The 20,869-nt window shown below is 44.9% G+C and overlaps 1 protein-coding gene across 1 annotated transcript in view; it reads right to left on the minus strand.

Moving 5' to 3' along the window:
- LOC148508592 (lysosomal acid lipase/cholesteryl ester hydrolase-like) overlaps nucleotides 1–20,609 on the minus strand; it is a 45,181-nt gene extending 24,572 nt beyond the window's left edge. Inside the window, exons 1-2 of the mRNA XM_088444319.1 lie at nucleotides 20,515–20,609; nucleotides 11,366–11,475 (exon numbers count right to left, since the gene is read on the minus strand). Coding sequence (XP_088300445.1) covers nucleotides 11,366–11,475; nucleotides 20,515–20,594 — 190 coding nt within the window. The 5' untranslated portion in view covers nucleotides 20,595–20,609. The remainder of the gene's footprint in view (nucleotides 1–11,365; nucleotides 11,476–20,514) is intronic.
- Between the last annotated feature and the right edge of the window lie 260 nt (nucleotides 20,610–20,869).

Raw genomic sequence — 20,869 nt, forward strand, 5'->3', positions numbered from 1 at the left:
TAGATATATTATATCTATCTAGTGTGTATACAGTATATGTACGTGTGTGTGTATATATATATGTGTGTATATATATATATATATATACACACACACGTATATATTAATAATAATCTACATCCCACATTACGCTCCCACTCCCCAAATCCCACACTGCACTCCCTCTCCGCTATCTACATCCCACACTGTGCTCCCTCTCCCGTATCTATATCCCACACACTGTGCTCCCCTTCTCCCATCCCACGCACTGCGCTCCCATCCCCATCCCACGCACTGCGCTCCCCTTCTCCCATCCCCATCCCACGCACTGCGCTTCCCTTTTTAATCTGCCAAAAAATATTTACTGACACATCCAAAATACAATTAATTTAAAGGAGCATTATATTTATTTTACTTAAGGGAGACTAAAATGTACCCCCAAATACCCCAGGTGGTTTTCTAACATTGTACTGTTCTGTTTGTTCCATTTGATAATAAATAAATAAGTAAATTACCTAATTGCATGTATTTAACCACACAGCAGATTTTCAGGTTTTCTACTCTGTGATTTACTGCAATCCCTGCCACTGTTGTATTCAAGTAAAATAAACAATGTAGGACCAGCAGGGGCAATGTACCAAACAGATCTGTGAGGGGGGGGGTCCTAGCTGACACATCACTAGCAGCAGGGTGGCCGTGTCACATATAGTGAGTAACTTACTGGCAGTGGCAGCTGCCGCTGTCCGCCTGTCCCCCTTCCCCCGCGCTTGCCCTGCACACAACACATGCATTCCCGGGCCATCCGCAGTGCGATACGTCCGCCTATGCCATATCAGAGATTGCCTTTTTGTTAATTGTGTACCTACAGGGCTTCCGTAGCCCTGCAGGACACTCAGTAAGAACATGTGACCACGGCTGCCGCCGGACCGACAGTGAAAGTTGCAATGCACCCGCGGCTGGGGAGCATGCACACTGGACCACCAGGGCCCTTTTCGTTCCGAGAAGGTGGCCCACGGAGCTCGGCGATAGAGCGGCCCGGGGGGCACATGGCACCCTGCCCCCCGGCCCAGCCCGCCACTGGCGGGGGCCCGGTGACAGCAGGGCAGATAATATGAATCAGGCTTCGGCAGCCTGGGAGAGACAGCGCAGCGCTGCAGGCGGTATTTGAAACATGTCACAATCCGCGAGCATTACAGCTCGCGGACCGGCGGCCAATCAGGAGTGCCCTCAATGGCTGCTCCTGATTGGCTGCTGGTACGCGAGCTGTGATTGGCTCGCGGCCAACGCCATATTTGAAATACCGCCGGCAGCGCTGCGCTGTCTCTCCCAGGCTGCCGTATATCTGCACCGCTGTCTCCCGGGGCCGGGCCCGCTGACGCTGAGAAGCAAGGTAGGACTCAGAGTCCCTGCCGTATGCCCCTCCACCTAGTGCAGCTAGCCTTCTCTACCCAAACCCCCTACTCCAGCCAGCCTTCGCCTGCCCTGTGCTCCCCTTGTCCAGACAGCCTTCTCTGCCTTATGCCCCCCCCCAGTCCAGCCAGCCTTCCCTGCCCTGTGCTCACCCTAAACCAACCATCGTTCCCTGCCCTGTGCCCTCTAATCCAGCCAGTCTTTTTTGCCTTGTCCCCCCTTCCCAGTCCTGCCCTGTGCCTCCCCCTAGTACACCTAGCCTTCCCTGCCTTGCCCCCCTCTAGTCCAGCCATCTTTCCCTGCCCTGTGCCCACCAATTAAGGTCCAGCCTTCCGTGCTCTGTACACCCCCAGTTCAGCCTTTTCTGTGCCCTCCCAGTCCAGGCTTCCCAGCCGTGTGTCCCCATGTCCATCCTTCCTTCCCGACCCCAAACTTTGAGAATTTTTAAATTGGTTTAATCACCAATTGATGTCCCACCCCCCAGTGTAACTCCACCCACACTATACACAGCTCCGCCCACCTCTGCACCATCCCCCAGGGGGGCCCTGCCTATTTTGTCAGTACCGGGCCCCACGATTTCTGATGGCAGCCCTGAGTGCCAGTATCCACCTCAATGCTACCTACACCTTCTCTTTGCTGCTGACAGCTTTATCTTAGCAGGTTGCTGTGCTGTATTTGACGGTCAAGAGCAGCATGTTGCTGAATTACCAATCACAGAACAGACACTATATGCTTGGACTCTATACCTATCCATGACGCTGGGATCATATTCAACACATTGGCTTTGCCTCCTTCCTTTAACAACCTATGTTTTGCCAGGTCCAAGAGTTGCTATTTACATTGACTGCTCACCCTGTGAACAGTGAAGCAGAGACAGCGGTGTAGAAGCATGTGACAGCAACAGGCAGGCACAAGAGCAGTTGAAAATAAATAAATCCTGGACTAATAAATATTGCTAATCCAGGCAAACAAACATAAAATGTGGTAGGGCATTCCCAGGAGTGGATTGGGCAACCAGGAGCACGAGACAGTTCCTGCTGGGGCGGTCACAGGATTATGTACGGGGTCCGGTGTTTTGGGTACTGTGGTGCAGCTCTTGTGGTGCCACACTGCACCAGTGAGAGACAGAGGAGCCACGACATGATGATGAGTGTGGACAGTGGGCTGGAGCCAGAGGGATGTAGGGGGCTAGAGAGACAATATAGAACTGGAGAGACACTGCATTACTGGATAAACAAAAGAGAGCTGGAGAGACAGGAGGTTGGAGTTGGAGAGACACTGGGGGTCTGGAGAGACACAAAGAGGCTGGAGCTGGAGAGACACTGGGAGCTGGAGATACACAAGGGAGCTGCAGAGACACTTGTTGATAAGGGAGTGCGCTACTATGCAGACTCCATTTTGTTCCTCCAGGGAGGCATTATTCCTTGTTCCAAGATGGTCACTAATATTACTACTCAGCACGCGCGAGGCCATCTTGTCTTTACTGTGAGAAAGTGACACAGTGGGAGATGAATGTCTCTCACTTACTGTAGTTCTGAGAAACCCAGTGTTATTACATGCATTAACCACTGTTCCAGTATCCTGCACCGCTGCCCGCAAGCTACATACAGTCACCAGCTGGTGAGTTGTATCACACCCTGCTCCGCTCAAGCTCTGCTCCATTATAACCAGTGTATCAGATTGAGTACACCATTCTACTGGTTAGGCAACTGTGCAGTCTCTAGTGATAAGGCATTCTGCTAGTGTGTACAAAACTCTGCCATACCACCGCACCTGCATACATGCATTTCCAACAGGTTATGGGCCCAGGCACACAAGAGTAAAGTACACAGGCCCTAAGCTACTAAGATGACCACAGCAGCTCACAGGTGCCATCTTAGGCACATGCAAGACACAGATTGCTGCAGGACCCAGTGAGGGCAGCAGAGTTTTTCCAACACAGTGTGTCAGCTCAGTATAGAAACTGAATAGTTCACAGAAGCTGCATAAATATGGCTGCAAGAAACATACACACAGGAGCTACACCCATGATGGGGGTTTATAAAGTTGAAAGCTGCAGAGAATTATACAAACTGGAAGTTTGCTACGGAAATGCAATTGAAGCGTGAATAGAACCAGGGGCAGCTCTAAGCCCAGACAACATAGGTACAACAGGTTTAAATGTTGAGCAACATGTGTGGTAGATAATACATGGGAAAACATCAGCAAATGACATGCAGACAGAATTGCAAACATCATAAAAAGATGAAGGTCTCATCAGTTTCTCAGCAGTTAATGTCTGTTAATGCAAGTAGACGATGGAGAGATCGCTACAGCAATGTTACGGAACTTAATGCCTGAGTTTGACTTCCTATGTGGCATTGGAGGCAAACACAGCAAAGTTAACCACAGACACAGTCAGAGCAATATTATTACAGTTCCAGAATATGTGCCCTGTGATTCAAGTGCTGAGACTAATGCATTACACACAAAAAGTGAAAAATTCAGAAAGTTTAAGTGCTATAATTGTCACAAGATAGGTCACAAGGCATTTGAGTGCAAGCAAATGATGAATCAGCTGAGTGCTACAGATTATTGCAGAAAAGATTGTTGGTATATTGATTCAGGCACTAGTATTCAGGTGCAACAAGGCATTTCAGCTGCAATGAAGAATGATTCACTACATTAACCAAATGTGACCCTATTACAATCAAAGGGATTAGCAATCAAGTCCTTACAGCTACAAATGATGGAACAATTAAAGCTCGCTTGAAAATTGGGACAAGAATTAAAGTCCGAGAGGGGGGGATCGGATAATAATTACCCGGTCCACAGCTTATTAGAGGGTCCCAGCAGGGGCCCGGGTTTGCCGCTACACCTCCTCCCTCTTACCTGTCAGCAGCCCAGCACACAAGGTGACTACTGCCGCTGAGCAGCAGCAGTCTCTTCTCCGTTGCTTGTGCGAGGGTGGGGGAGAGCGATCACACTGTTTGTACCCCCCCTGGATTTTCTCCTGGCTGAAGGACTCATCGTTGGCAGAAGCGGTGCTGCAAATATTTTTCTTAGGGGGGCGTGGCCACACCTCTCATGATTAGGCCACACCCTGGTTAAAGAGAAAACCAAGTGTCAGAACTTTTGGAAGTACTGCTTACATACACATACCAAAGGAAAGAGGATGCAAGCTGGATTCAAAATCATTAAAATGCATCATGCTTGGTTATTGCCATGAAAGCAAAGGCTACAGATTATGGAATTCAAGTACCAAATGCTTGTCAAATCCAGAGATGTTATATTCAAGGAGACAATACAATTGTAGAAAAGCTGGAAGTTGACATGCAGAACAAGTATGTGTCACTGGACATACCAGCAGATGAAGATGTATCTGAACCAGAAGCTATCAGTGTGGAAGTTCAACCACAGAAAAGATCTTCTGCAAGATCATATATCGGCACACCACCTTAGAGGTATGATGAGGAATTTGCCAATATTGCATTCAGTGATTCACAGGATATCCAGAAGCCAAAATCAAGTTCTGTTTGGTGTGAGTGGAAATCCAAGATGGGCAAAGAGACTTTGCAAGATCTAACAGTCATAAGTGTGAAAGACATCAAGAATCATGACATTGACAGCAGTCCTAAGTATGCGAGTCAAGAAATTGTTATGGCTTATATGCTGTCAGTGAGAGGACTCTTGCTAATATATCTACCAAGAAAGACAAACTAAAGTTACGTGATATGTTGATGCTTTTTATGTGTTGCTACAGAAAATCTGAAATTGATGGTTTCTGTAACATGAATAAGCTTGTAGCGAGGGGGGGTTTTGGCACTACTGTCCATTTTGTTCCTCCAGGGAGCATACCAAGATGACCACCGAGATTACTACTCAGCATGTGTGAGACCATCTTTTCTTTACGGTGAGAGAGTAACACAGTGGGAGACAGATGTTTCCCACTTAGCTCTGAGACTCAGCATTAATACACTCATTAACCGATGTTCTAGCACTCTGCACTGCTACCCGCAAGCTATATGCAGTCACCGGCTGGTGAGCTGTTTAACACCATGCTTCATTCAAGCTCTGCTCTGCTGCATTATAATCAGTGTATCACAGTGAGTACTGCTGTACATCATCTATCTGTTAATGAACCATCCTACTGGTTAAGCAACTGAGCTGTTTATTATTATCATTTATTTATATGGCACCACAAATGTTCCGCAGTGCCTTACAAAGCACATAAACAAGTTGTAGACAAGCGACTTACAGAACACTACAGGACCAGGACATGGATAATATATATTGCTACATTAGTGACCATAACACCCAGATAAGCAACAGAGCATAAGCAGCCAAGTGTTAGGTGCCCTAGTGGTGAGTAAGAAGTAGATGAAACTAAAGTAGGGAGAAGTACAAGAGGTTAGAGGGCCCTGCTCATAAGAGCTTACATTCTAAAAGGGGAGGGGAAGACAAACGGGTGACACAGATGGGGATGAAGGTGTATGTATCAGGGAGTTAGAATGACAGCTGGAAGGCTTTGATGAAATAATGGGTCTTGAGAGCCCGTTTGAAGGATTGCAAAGAGGTGGGGAGTGGGAGAGAGTTCCAGAGGTGGGGAGCAGTGCGGGCAAAATCTTGGAGGCGGGAGTGGGAGGAAGTAATCAGCTGGCATGAAAGGCGGCGTGCATTAGTTGAACGAAGAGAGCGGAGAGGAGAGTGAAGGGAGATGAGATCAGAGATGTATATGGGGGAAGATTGCGTGAGGGCTTTGTAAGTGAGCGTGAGAACCTTAAATTGGGTTCTAAAATGGAAGGGGAGCCAGTGGAGGGCTTGTAGGAGAGGGGAGGCAGATGTAGAGCATTTGGAGAGGAAGATAAGCCGTGCAGCAGCATTAAGGATAGACTGGAGAGGAGAGAGATGGGATTTGGGGAGGCCAGATAGGAGGAGGTTACAGTGGTCCAATCTGGAGATGACCAGTGAGTGTATGAGGGTTTGTGTAGCATCCTGGGTGAGATAGGGTCTGATCTTAGAAATATTTTTGAGATGGAAACGTAAGGACTGTGAAAGGTTCTGGATATGTGGTTTGAAGGAGAGGGATGAGTCCAGGATAACTCCAAGACAGCACACTTTGGGGCTAGATGAGATAGTTATACCATCAATTGATAAAGAAATAGTGGGTTATATGGGAGGGTAGGAAGACGATCAGCTCTGCCTTAGACATATTAAGTTTAAGAAATCGCTGGGACATCCAGGAAGAGATGGCAGAGAGACAGTTGGAGATACGAGTCAGAAGAGAGGGAGAGAGATCAGGGGAGGAAATGTAGATTTGAGTATAATCAGCATAGAGATGATAATGGAGGTCAAAAGAGCTGATGAGTTCACCTAGAGAGGAAGTATAGAGGGAGAATAGAAGAGGTCCAAGAACAGAACCTTGAGGAACACCTACTGTAAGAGGCTGTGGGGGGGAAGAGGAGTCATGAGAGGAAACTGAGAAAGATCGGTCAGAGAGGTAGGATGACAGCCAGGAGAGGGCAGTGTCACGTAGACCAAGGGAGTGAAGGATATGCAGCAGGAGAGGGTGGTCCACAGTGTCAAAAGCAGCAGAGAGATCAAGGAGAATGAGAAGAGAGTAGTGGCCCTTGGATTTGGCAGCAAGGAGGTAATTGCTGACTTTTGTGAGGGCAGTTTCAGTGGAGTAGAGAGAACAGAAGCCGGACTGAAAAGGATCAAGGGGGGAGTGGGAGGAAAGAAAAGTGGTAAGGCATTTGTAGATAATCCGCTCAAGGAGTTTGGAGGCAAAAGGGAGGAGAGAGATGAGTCGGTAGTTAGAAAGAAGGTTAGGATCAAGGGTAGGTTTTTTTAAGAATGGGGGAGACAAGGGCATGCTTGAATGCAGAAGGAACAGTGCCTGATGAGAGGGAGAGGTCTCCCTCTGTCTATAGTGATAAGGCATTCCGCTGTTATGTACATAACTCTGCCATACCACCAAACCTGTACACACTCATTTCCAACAACATTGGGGAGCTAGAGAGACACAAGGAGGCTGGAACTGGAAAGACACTGGGGGTGCTGGAGAGACATAAGGAGGCTGGATTTGGGTAGACAAGGAGGATTGAACTGGACAGACACTGGGGGCTGGAGCTTGGGAGACACTAGAGGACTTCAGAAACAAGGAGACTGAGGCTGAAGAGACACAAGGAGGCTGGAACTGGAGAGACACTGGGGGTTGGAAAGACAAAAGGGGACTGAAGCTGGAGAGACCCTGGGTGATGGCACCACTCGCACACCCCTAGTATCTAATCCAGAAGCTAATCACTCATAATAAATGTAAGTACAACTGAAGAAAGGAGGAGGTTTCAATAACCAGTGAACAGAGATGCAGTGCTTTCTTGTGGTGGTACTTGGCAGTAGTAAGTACTGGCACTTTTTTTGGTCAAATTTTTAATTCTTATAACTTGTCCCAGAAACAGCAGAATTCAGTGAGATCATTTAGGAAATGAATCAAATAAGCCTCTGAACACTTATAAAAAGTGTGGAAGCTACTATAAGGGGTATACGTATTTACTAAACTCAAAATAAATAATATAGCGCTGTTAAGAGTGGTTTGACCAAGCAGCTGCTAAAAGGAGATAGTACGTCTCCTATACAATAAATGGATAGAATGCAAGAGAGCAGCGCTTAAATTAAAATTTACAACCATTTAATAAAACTGATTAAATATCAATTGCATAAATAAATCATAAACACAAACTAAAAACTGGCTGTTAAAAATCTTTAAGTGCGATGAAAAACACAAATGAAAATTTCAGACATGCATGTCAAAGTTTGAGCTCCTGATAATAGAAACCCTTTTATGGCACCGTACAAATGTACTAGATGAAGTCCAATATTGGATTTAAGTGGCAATTGCAAATACAGTCAGGTGCATAAATATTGGGACATTGACAGAATTTTTATAGGTTGGCCTCTATTCACCACCACAATGGCTTTGAAATGAAACAAACAAGATGTGCTTTAATTGCAAACTTTCAGATTTAATTTGAGGGTAATTACATCCAAATCAGGTGAACGGTGTAGGAATTACACCGGTTTCTATATGTGCCTCCCACTTTTTAAGGGGCCAAAAGTAATGGGACTATCAACTCAAAAGCTATCTCATGGACAAGTGTGGGCTATTCCCTTGTTATTTCATTATCAATTAAGCAGGTAAAAGGTCTGGAGTTGATTCTAGGTGTGACATTTGCATTTGGAATCAGTTGCTGTCGACTCTCAATATGAGATCCAAAGAGCTGTCACTATCAGTGAAGCAAGCCATCATTAGGCTGAAAAATCAAAACAAACCCATCAGAGAGATAGCAAAAACATTAGGGACCTCATTCAGAGGCGGTCGGAGGATGCAAGCGGTCGCTCAGAAACTGGGCGGCCACTTGCATCCTGACCACCCGTCTCTGTTGCGGTCGTTAGGCTGTGGGCTTACACCCACAGCTCTAACGACTGCTCGGGTGATGGTCAGCGACCATCGGGGCTTACGACGAGACCCTAGGGTAGGGTCTCACTTGTCGTAAGCCCCGGAGAGCTTCTTGCTCTGTCAGAGCCGGAAGCTCTCCACTGACATCACTAGTGATGTCAGTGGGGCCTCCCCCAAACGGTAGGCGTTCCCATGGAAACGCCTCCATTTGGGCTGCCACCCTCCCGGCCCGCCTTCCAAACGGGGCGAGCTGTCAATCAACATCGACAGCTCGCCCCCTTTGGAAAGAGACCCGCTACGACCAGCACTGTCGGTCGTAGCGGGTCTCATGCATGCGCACGTTGGAGCCGGCTCCCGCATGCGCACTGGCCAAACATCGAGGCGGTCGTAGACCGTACGGCCGCCTCTGAATAAGGTCCTAGGTGTGGCCAAATCAATTGTTTGGAACATTCTTAAAAAGAAAGAACGCACCGGAGAGCTCAGCAACACCAAAAGACCCGGAAGACCACGGAAAACAACTGTGGTGGATGACAGAAGAATTATTTCCCTGGTGAAGAAAAACCCCTTCACAACAGTTGGCCAAATCAAGAACATTCTCCAGGAGGTAGGAGTATATTTGTCAAAGTCAACAATCAAGAGAAGACTTCACAAGAGTGAATATAGAGGGTTGACCACAAGATGTAAACCATTGGTGAGCCACAAAAACAGGAAGACCAGATTAGAGTTTGCCAAACAACACCTAAAAAAGCCATTACAGTTCTGAAACAACATCCTATGGACAGATGAGACAAAGATTAACTTTTACCAGAGTGATGGGAAGAGAAGATTATGGAGAAAGAAAGGAACTGCTCATGATCCAAAACATACCACCTCATCAGTGAAGCATGGTGGTGGTAGTGTCATGGCGTGGGCATGTATGGCTGCCAATGGAACTGGTTCCCTTGTATTTATTGATGATGTGACTGCTGACAAAAGCAGCAGAATGAATTCTGAAGTGTTTCGGGCAATATTATATGCTCATATTCAGTCAAATGCTTCAGAACTCATTGGACGGCGCTTCACAGTGCAGATGGATAATGACCCGAAGCATACTGCAAAAGCAACCAAAGAGTTTTTTATGGCTAAAAAGTGGAATGTTATGCAATGGCCAAGTCAATCCCCTGACCTGAATCCGATTGAGCATGCATTTCACTTGATGAAGACAAAACTGAAGGGAAAATGCCCCAAGAACAAGCAGGAACTGAAGACATTTGCAGTAGAGGCCTGGCAGCACATCACCAGGGATGAAACCCTGCGTCTGGTGATGTCTATGCGTTCCAGACTTTGCTGTAAGTGCCTGCAAAGGATTTACAACAAAGTATTAAAAAGTGAAAGTTAGATTTAGGATTGTCTAGTTTGTCCCATTACTCTTGGCCCCTTAAAAAGTGGGAGGCACATATAGAACCGTTGTAATTCCTACACCGTTCACCTGATTTGGATGTAATTACCCTCAAATTAAATCTGAAAGTCTGCAGTTAAAGCACATCTTGTTTGTTTCATTTCAAAGCCATTGTGGTGGTGACTAGAGGCCAAAATATGAAAATTCTGTCAATGTCCCAATATTTATGCACCTGACTGTATATAGATATTACCAGTTCCAATGTTCTCCAATGAAAATTGGGTCTAATGACTGGCAGTGACCCGTGTAGTGTGGTCTTCTTTAGATCCGTGAAGAAGGCTGGTATCCTGCAGAGACGTGTAAATCTCCTACACCAATTCTGCTGTCATCCCCAATAAACGGGGAAAGCATTAGCAAATAAAATCTCGGGCAGATAGATGATTGTCCAAATCAGGACCAGTGACTGGTGTCACATGTTTTTCTGTCCCTGCCACCAATGATAACTCCACAGAGCTTCAATCAATGGACATGTGTGCCAAGTAAGGGTATACACCAACGTGTTTCCCTGCCGGATTGGCAGCTTTTTCAAGGTGACTGCATATGCCAAAACAGAACTCTCAAATAGTGTTCATTCATCCACATTAAACTATATCCAGCTGTGTTTAATTAATCAATTAGACATTAACAATTCATACAAAAACCATATATTTAGCATCATCTGAGTTTCAGAAAATCAATAATACTTAAAAACATATACTGTATCATAATAGTCATAGTGAGGCAAACCTACAACCTTGGCAATAAACATTAAAGAAAATAAAGCTAAATAAATTACTAATTGGAACATGTGCATTTACTAAAGTGCGTGTTTTTAAAATTGGAGATGTTTCCCATAGCAACCAATAGGATTCTACCTATTATCTTCTAGACGGTACAAGATAGATGTTAAGTAGAATCTGATTGTCTGCTATGGCCAACATCTCCACTTCTTAGTAAATATACCCCAAAATCTTGTGTCAACTTGTAACTTTAGGTGAGTACTGATACCTTTTTTCTGAGCACCGTCACCTATTTTCATAGGAAAAAAGCACTGCACCTGTGTATAATTATATGTAAATTGTGTAATTATTGATTTGATCATATAAATCTTATTAACATACCTATAGTAGTTCCTTGAGAATGGCCAATGTAGTAGATTTGTTCCTGTCCAGTTTTTTGCAAAATTAAACTTATAACTGCAGGAAGATCGTCCTTTGCCATATCATCATAACTGGAAAGAAAGAGACAAAGATTGTGTCCATAAAGCATAGAAAAACATAGAGGCAGCTACACAGGCACAGTTATAGGTCATATTAAAATTAGAGATGTGCGCCAGGCCATTTTTGCTGGCTTTGGTTTTGGATCTGTATCACCTTCGTGTTTTGGATCTGGATTTGATTTTGGATCTGTGTTTTTTTTCTAAAAAAAAATCATAATTTGGGCCTGTTTTTGTTCCTACAGTATTATTAACCTCTATAACATTTATTTCCAGTCAGTTTTGACCAACTCACAGCCAGAGCTGTAACTAGACTTTTTGGTGCCCTGTGCCAGAAAGAGCATTGGCGCCCCCCTCATTTTTCTAAGGGACGTAATGCACCCAAAAAAGGGCCATGGCTTCATGGGGAAGGTCCAGGGAAGAGATAGGAGAGGCCAGGAGATGCTGGGGGTGAAATAAAAGGAAGCTACAAGCAAGAATGATAATAAACAGAAATTTGACAGGCTCAAACAGCACCCCCTGACCTGTGGTGCCCTGTGTGATGGCACCGGCCGCACTACCCTAGCTACGGCCTTGCTCACAATATTGATTTAATCCAGTTTAGGCCAAAGTGTTGCACCAAGCTAGCTGGCTCGCTAAGCTAAGTGACAGCAGTGGGCGTCAAAAACATGTGGCAGTTCAGCTTCCAACATGGCACATCTAGGAAACAGAGTGGCAGACAGTATGGCAGTTTCATTAACTATACGATCCCATAAAGAAACCAAGAATATTTTAATTAAAGAACAGTTGAAGGAAGGAAGGATTGATTAGTTTGTAAATTTATTTAAATTTTTTGATTCTGAAGAAAAATGATGAGGGAAGATCAATGTAGGATCAAGTTCTTCAGTTCCTGAAATACATCTGTTGATCTGGAGAAGGCTGGCTATATGAGGGTGGAGAGTTTGTCAGAAGATATTATGCAGTGTCTGAACCATGGCACAGGAATGCTTGGAGCATATATGGGAGCAGGCCCGCTGAGAGCCGCGGCGGGCCCGGGTAATAGGGGACGTGACCTAATCGCGGGAGGCGTGGCCACACCCCCTTGCCGAAAAAAAAAAAAAGATTTGCCGTGGCGCTGCACGCTGGGGAGAGGGGCGCTCTGGGCCCCCTCAGCCCTGCTCAAAGCCAGGGGGGCGCGATCAGTGTGATCGCTCCCCCCCACAGGCATAGGAGACTGGTGTGGCTGCTGCTCGGCAGCCACGAGCAGTCTCCACTGCAGCTCAGCACATGCTGTGTGCTGGGTTGCTGTGAGGGAGGGAGGGGGAGCGGCGCCGGGCCCCTCAGGAAGCCCGGGCCCCAGTAATCTGTACCCGCTCCCCCCCCTCTCGGCGCCCCTGTATGGGAGCAGACTCACTGAAGCCCACTTGTGTCCAATTCTATGTGAACCAACCACCTAAAACCTAATCACCTGAGTGACATCTGCAGAGCTCCTGTCGCTAACACACAGTGAGGGTAGCCGTATTGTGCCACATCCTGATTGAATATTGATTCACTCCATATACGCTGTATATTTTTTATACATCTAATAGAAATGTGGTGGCCTTGCTTGTGTAGGTGTAGGTGCTAAATAGTACACACTATAAATGTTTACTTTGTGCTCAGGGAGGTTGTTGGGGACAATGGGACCAAGATTTGCTGTTTACATCAGAGGAAAGCAGCCTGTATCTCTCTGGCTGAACTACAACTCCCAGCAACCGTGCTGTTTGCCGGACCTGCTGGAGGTTGTTTGTCAACAACGGGTGGAGTGCCTCAGGTTAACTCATCCTGCTTTACGCCCGGTATGTACGATGTAAATACAACTTATATACACAACAAATTTTGTATTAAACGTATTTGCACTTTATTGCACACATCCTAGCAGGAAGACGGATATTGGATGGACACCGGACAGGTGCATCGGCTGAACTGAAGCAGATGGACACCTGACTGGTGCGACAGCAACACTGGAGCAAATGGACTGCAGACAGGTGAGTTGGTAGTACTGGAGTGGATGGACACAGCATAGCACTGAGCACAGGAGCAACCACTGGAGTGTATGGACTAGGGGTGAGCGGGTTCAGTTTTACTCGGATCTTTTTATTGGCTGTCGCCGAACACGTGTTTTGGATAGCGAATAAAATCAAGCCGAATTTGTGGTAAAGTGGCGATAAGAACCGAGTAAAACCGAACCCGCTCACCCCTAGTATGGACGGACACAGCACTGCTCCTGGACGGACACAGCACAGCCCCTGGACGGACACAGCACAGCCCCTGGACGGACACAGCACAGCCCACAACTCAACCACACAGCAGAGTACAGCACAGCTGGAGTGAAGCAAATACACTTCACTGCATTGCTGGCAGTGTACACAGTAACAAGCATAAGCTCTCAAACATGGATAGCAGCAGAATATGGAAAATTGATGGCCTATGATAACGAATACAAAAATGGTTACTTCCTGAATTAATGTACTACACGTTGATTAACTGCAGGTACCGTAGTAGTCACAATCAAATTTCATATAATCTGAAGTCAAAATTATTTTTAATAAAACTAGCAATATGAAATGACAAAGGATTATTGATGATCAAAAGATGCCTGGCAGCTTCAGTAACATGTTCCGTATCAGTATTTAAAAATTAAGAAGCAAACTAAAAGTTTAAACAATCAATCAATTTCAATTTAGCTTTGAAATCATTTTGTCTTTAATGTAGGCATGATGAATTGTGCAATGTTTGTTTAACAAAATTAGTGGCAGTAATAATTGGGTGATTAAATAAATTATTATGGACTTTAGGGACCACATAAAATAAGGTTTCATTGCACATTTCATAATCAAATATTTTTCTTCCTTGCAATTAAAACAACTATTGCTCAGTTCTAGCCAATCACATTAGGCATTAATGACCTGATTTGCGAGCCGCACGTTTCCACAATGAGGACAAATCTCACTATTTTTAGCAAACCGTGCTTACATTGCACAATACATATGCACCTTCTCCAAGGGTCCGTACACCTCTGGCTCTCTGTTATCCATGTAATGGACATTTCTGGGTGTCAACTGCACCTTTTTCAGCATTAGTAGCTTAGAACAATACAATCATATTCACACAATGTGAGTTTGTCTGGAGTAGTGACAGATTGTCTTCATTGCGTTTCTGAAGTTTTAATAATGTCTCAAAAAAACAAACATATCTACTTCAATGCTGATACAGCCAGAGGTAATACAGAAGACCTGTGCAGAAAAGCGTTGATAGTTCGCTCAATGAAAAAATCTCTCTCTATATAAAATAAAGTTCCCTGTTCTGGGGTCTGCATGTGCATTTGGGCTATTCTTTTGAGCCACCTGATGGATTTTGATGGGGTTTTCACTATTCTATACAGCATTGGTCGAGGAAGGTTTAGGTCTATGAACCATTCATCTGTGACAAAAGGTAGCCGAGCAGTGACTATTTTAGTGAAAAATAATCTAATCTTACACTAAGTTGAAGCAGAGTAGCTGCCCATGGTGCTATCAGCCAATCAGAACTAGCAATGTGCCCTGTTGCTTGGCAGCAGCCTAGAGAGGGGAGGCAGTCAGGGACTGAGCAGGGTCACATCTGAGGCAGAGAGTGAGAGACAGCCTCCAATAAACCCATGAAGATGCCTTGATGCAGTCACAGTAGCCAGGGGAGGCATAGCTATCAGGAATTAAATAAAACAAACAACCATCGGTTTCCATGTGAAGGTGGCAAACATCGGACTGCCACCATCAAATGGTACTAACACTACCATAGGAACAAAACCAACGATAGATAGTAACCATCAGATTCCGATATCCATCCCTACGTTGAACCTGCAGGTGAACTCCAGCCACCACTCCTTCACCATGAAGTGCGGAAGTGCGCCCTCTCCAGCGTGATGTTCCCACTCAGCCATGAAGCCGGGGCAGATAGCTAGTAAAACTATAAATCACTATCCATCTTTTCCCTTTACGGTCATAGCTTTTTGTGCTTCTCCAAACATTAGATATCTCATTATGTAGAGCAGTGGTTCTCAAACTCGGTCCTCAGGACCCTACACAGTTCACGTTTTGCAGGTCACTCAGAAGCTGCATAGGTGTACTCATTACTCATTGACACATTAAAAGGTCCACAGGTGGAGCTAATTATTTCACTTGATTCAGTGTGGAGACATGGAAAACATGCACTGTTTGGGGTCCTGAGGGCCGACTTTGAGAACCTGTGATGTAGAGCTGGTATCTTCTGTAATTACTCTTCTGCCTGGTTCACGTTGATGCAGTAGAACAGTAGTTTTCAACTCCAGTACTCAAGGGAATAGATGCAATTGTTTGACAGTCATGATGTCGACAATCATCTGGGGGGACATTTAAATGCTGGTGCAGTAAAGTAGCGTGTTTAAACTTATAATGTCGTTCCGTTAACACAGTTGTACTGCAGCTAACCACATTTTTATCATAATGCCACCAGCATTTCAGTGTCTCCATAGATATTGTCAACTACATGCCTCCTCAAGTACCCCCAACATGTCATGTCTTCAGGATTTCTGTCTGTGGCAACAGTAGAGATAATTACTGACCCAGAAAAATAGACCAACTAACTTGTACATGATTAACCCCTTTGCTGTGAATGACTAGTGGGGCTTGTCCACCAGATACACAGCTAAACTGCAGAGGATGAGCCCCATCTGTGTCCTCCGCAGTTAGGGGCTGAATTACAAAAATAAAAAGATTTTATCTTTGCCATTAGGACTGGTGGGGACTCCTGGCAGCTTCCATGCCTGATCGAGAAGTAATAGAAAAGGTCTGAGGAGTCCCTTTATCTCCCCAACCTCAACACCTAGAAAGAAGGGGTCACGCTTGTTTGAAAGAGGGTAATCCCCTATTTCAAACTATGTACCCCCATAGAGATTATTAGCCAGTGATCACCAGAAAATCCCCTTGCACTACAGAAAAGTCATGGGGCGGAATTCAATTGAGCTACTCAATTGTTGCTCCTGTCTGGAGTGATCAGCTGCCAGCGCCCCATTTCAGCTCGCAGCCCCAGGGGGGTACGAACTGAAATGGGCGAAAAGTGACCTGTTTGGGCGCCCAAACGGAACTTTTGACGATCGCCCCCAGCACTTTGGTCAGGTGCAGCCGATTTAAGCGGCTAAACCCGACCACTTTGGGCGCGATCAGCACGATAAACAGGAACAATTGAATAGCGGCCCATGATCTCCCGTCACTTTAGACGTGAGATCCGGACCGCAAAAACAATTGAATACTGCCCATGGAGTCCAGGAATGGGGAAGACCCCCCCCATCACCTGGTAGCCATAAAATCAGGAGCACCCATTTTAGAAAGAGTGTGATCCTCTCTTTGAAATGATGGGTCCCCTTAGTACTTATTGTCTGGTGATAACCTGCTGCAGTCCCTCCATGGTATATCTGGTGGATTCTTAATATAGACAAGTGCCAAAAAACATGTTTTTGGGGGATATCACAAAAGTATTGCTTAATAAATATTCCCCCTAAACCAGCTTGGCCGCTGTCTCTGGGCCAGTGCTGTGTTCTTTCCCCCCCAAGCTAAATTTTGCCAGCCAGCGCCTTGTGCACTATCTCACCCATACTGGCCTGCACACATGTGACACCCCACAAAATGGACTGTATATATATAACTGTGGAGGTATCACCTCATATTTATAAGGGGCTGATATAGATAATGTGGGGTGCTCTTTATTATTTGGATGACTATTATTCCTGTGGGACTACGATGGGACTTGTGTATTTGGTGGTTTGCTCCCCACTTTTACCGTGCTTGCTGCAGCTGTGGGTGAACCATTTGTAGCCGGCAGAAAGTGCTGGAACTGCCCCGTGCGGCAGTTGGAAAAAGAAACGGACACCACCAAGGTGATAAAAGGAAGGGCACTGACCATTGTGGTGGCAGTTCATGGAGTTACATAAGTAAGAGAGGTCTGTGTCCCATGGTGCTCCCTTCTCCTCAGCAGACCTCAGAAATGGAGTCAGGTCCACAGCAGGGACTCTGGATGGGGAGCTAGCAATTGGGAGAGAGAGGGACTGGCACAGCTTACTGGTCTGCATAACGTTGGAGCTAAGCTGATCCCTTGGAGGAGGGGGATATTTACAATAACAAGCGATTGCTTGCTGGCTTAGTACCCATATTTAAAACTACTGCAGTACATTGTAACATTGTATAGCTGCTACAGATATGCAACTGAACAATGTATTGTAATTGGCCTGAACTTCATATCCCCTGATAAGAAACTCAGTAATACCTTTAAGCCCAACTAATGACTTATTTCAGTTGTGACTGACCACTTGCTAAACAATTAGGATTCATTGCAAAAAGTGATAGATGGAGAATTGTGCACCACCGAGATCGACCTAAGTTTAAAGTTAAACCCTTTGGGGCCTATTTATCATACCTAAACTTTCTCTGGAGGTAATTAGGTTTAGAACTCGCATGGCGTTCTACCTAATTGCCAGAGGAATTCATCATTCCTCCTCTCCATAACTATCTATGCCGAAAAGCTGTCATTTTTGCGATGACAGCTTTTCAGGAAATAGATAGTTATCCCTCTCTACACTAACTTACCGCAGCTGGAACACGTTCTGCGCATGCGCTGTTACATTCGTTAACTCAGCGCATGCGCAGCACTACCTAAAGCTGCGGTAATTTTGGGTTCCCCCCCTTCCCCCCTCCGCTTTCTGCTCACCTCCCCCCTGTCCCCGACTTACCTGTTCGTGCAGCAGCCTCAGGCTCTGTCTGCTATGCTGTCATGTGTTCTCCCCAGCAGGACTCAGTAGTTTAGAAAAAAATATATATTTTTTTTTCTAGACTTTATTGTGTTCTGCTGGGGAGAACACATGACAGCATAGCAGACAGAGCCAGAGGAGAGTCCAGAGCGATGGAGGAAGACGCCGGTGGACCTGCCCAACTGGAAACAGGTAAGTGTTACCTACTATACGCCACCTCACAGTGGCATATGGTAACACCATCAAATTTCAAAAATACATAATTTTCGGAATTTGATGAATACCATAATTTCTATATCCCCATACTAATGTACTAAAGTATGGGGAGTGTAGAAATTAACGCAGGGGGACTTAGCAAGGAGATATTAGTGATATCTCCTGTGTTAAGTTTCTTCATGAATACTAAAATAATGTTAATTAAGGAAATGTCCTTAAAAACTTTATTTTAGTGTTGATGAATTGGCCCCTTAGAGACTTATAATTGCAAACCGGTTTTAGACTGCAGTATAAACTTTAGATACTGAAGTCCATACCACGTATACTTGTTATAGTTATTAATAGTGTTAGAATTGGATAAGATGTATGATATTCTTGTGTTATTTCATATTAGTGCCTATTGCACAGATGTTCTGCAGATGGTTAGCTTAAACTATGAATTTTTGATTCAACACCAATTGTTTAGTGTAAACTACTTGATGCATTGTTTGTGCATTCTGGAGTAATAGCTGTCCTTGAAATGTTCTCAATAAATCTGTTCCTGAAAAATAAAAACCATAAAATGTGTTCTGAGTCATTGTGTCAGCCATAGCTGGGTAAGGTGGACAAGCTACTTGCCTCTCTGAATAAGTATGAAGACAAAGGTGTCCACGCTATCTGCTGTAAAGGGAAATCAGTAAGTACATACTGCATATTGTATTACACTATCACACACGTGGGGACACGCTGTCTTGATAGAGGGGAATCTCTTCATTCAAACAATGTGATCACCAGACAATAAAAGATACAATACACAAAAAAATTAAAATGGACCACAGATGGGGGAATCTAAAGCCCATATCTCTCCATATTGTGTCAAATAAAAAGTGGTCCCTCATTTAATGCTGTAGGTTGTCTAGTTTATAAAATGATAGGGCTTATTGGGTTACCACATCCTTCCTACACATAGTAACCGTTTAAATAGAGACCATTTTTTTTCCCCAAAACCTACACATTACACTCACTAACTTACCTGGATTTGCGTGGGCTGAGGGGCTCACTGCGTCCCCCTCCCCAGTCCTCAGCACCACTTTGCGACACTGCAAATAGGATTTTTATTTTTCTAAGGGGGCTTGGCCATGCAGTCACTGCAGCCCAGCACACAGCAGCGTGTGCTAGGCTGCTGACAGGTAAGAGGAAGGGGGGGGTGTGGCGTCGGACTCTGGCCCCCACCAATAGGCCCGGGCCCAGGTAATTAGTACCCGCTCCCTCCACTCTCGGCACCCCGGACGATAGTCACACACACTAGTCATTATGTAGTCTAGTTGTGCTGCATACTTCTGAATATCAACCTTATTTTAGGTCCTGATCTAATGTTGTTAAATGGAATGTTTAGGGGTAGCTTTAGCAGTAATCAGGGCTTCAACCTCGGAAGCTTCACAAGTACAATGATGCGTACAAACTATACAATTAAAATGCATGATATGAACGATAACGATATCGATCGTATTGTTATCTTTCATATAGTGCATTTTTCAGTGCTTCCAAACCACCAACGACCTGCGATAAAGATATTGTCCATCGACTGTGCATGCAGGCCAGCCTGGTCGATATTGACCAAGTTACTATAGTCGGCCGTCGTTGGTGGTTTGCTGGATGATCGATATCGACCATCCAGCACACCCGGGAAATCGTTCAACGATATCATTATCATTGAAGATCGTCCCGTGTGTATACACTATAAGCAATAGCAGGTCCTGCTTTTTAGTCTACAAGTTTAGTTTCATTAAAAGCAATATCTCTATTGACTTCAATCAGTTCTACTTTCATTTTCACTACAGGTAACACAATTTCATCCACAGACTAACTGTAGGCTAGTTTCTAATTCACCATAGTACACAGAATCTGAATACCATGTCATTTTAAATCCTTAGCTGTAGTTCCTACTAAATGAATAGGCTGCATCCTCAAGGAATACTGGTTACATTCACAAAATGGCTGCCTCTGTAGTAGTGATTTGCAAAAATTACTGGTTGCTTTTAATTGTATTACATTACATAAAATGCAAACATTTATTTACATACCTGAAAGCCCAGAATTTTTCCTCTTTAGGGGTAAGAGTCTTATGTTTCAAAGACCATGTATTCCCTCGACTGTTTCCCATCCATACATCATAACCCGCATCTGCCAGAATGAACCCCAAGCTATTGTACTCAAAGTTAGAGATCCAGTTGCTGGCGTCGGCAAGCAGGCCATGTTGCAAGAATACCACAGGTTTTGGTTCTAAATAGTACAGTAAATAAGAACATAAATAAAATGATTATGAAAAGACTATTTTATTTGCAGTTGTATATATCACGCACATAAATTAAGCAGCACTTAACAGTAGGCTTGCTGACTTTCTAGTTGGCCTCTCTGGGAGGGAGCAGCCTGATTGGC

This window comes from Taudactylus pleione, unplaced genomic scaffold (genome assembly GCF_031769625.1).
Source record: "Taudactylus pleione unplaced genomic scaffold, aTauple2 ptg000354l, whole genome shotgun sequence".
NCBI classification, from domain to species: Eukaryota; Metazoa; Chordata; class Amphibia; order Anura; family Myobatrachidae; genus Taudactylus; species Taudactylus pleione.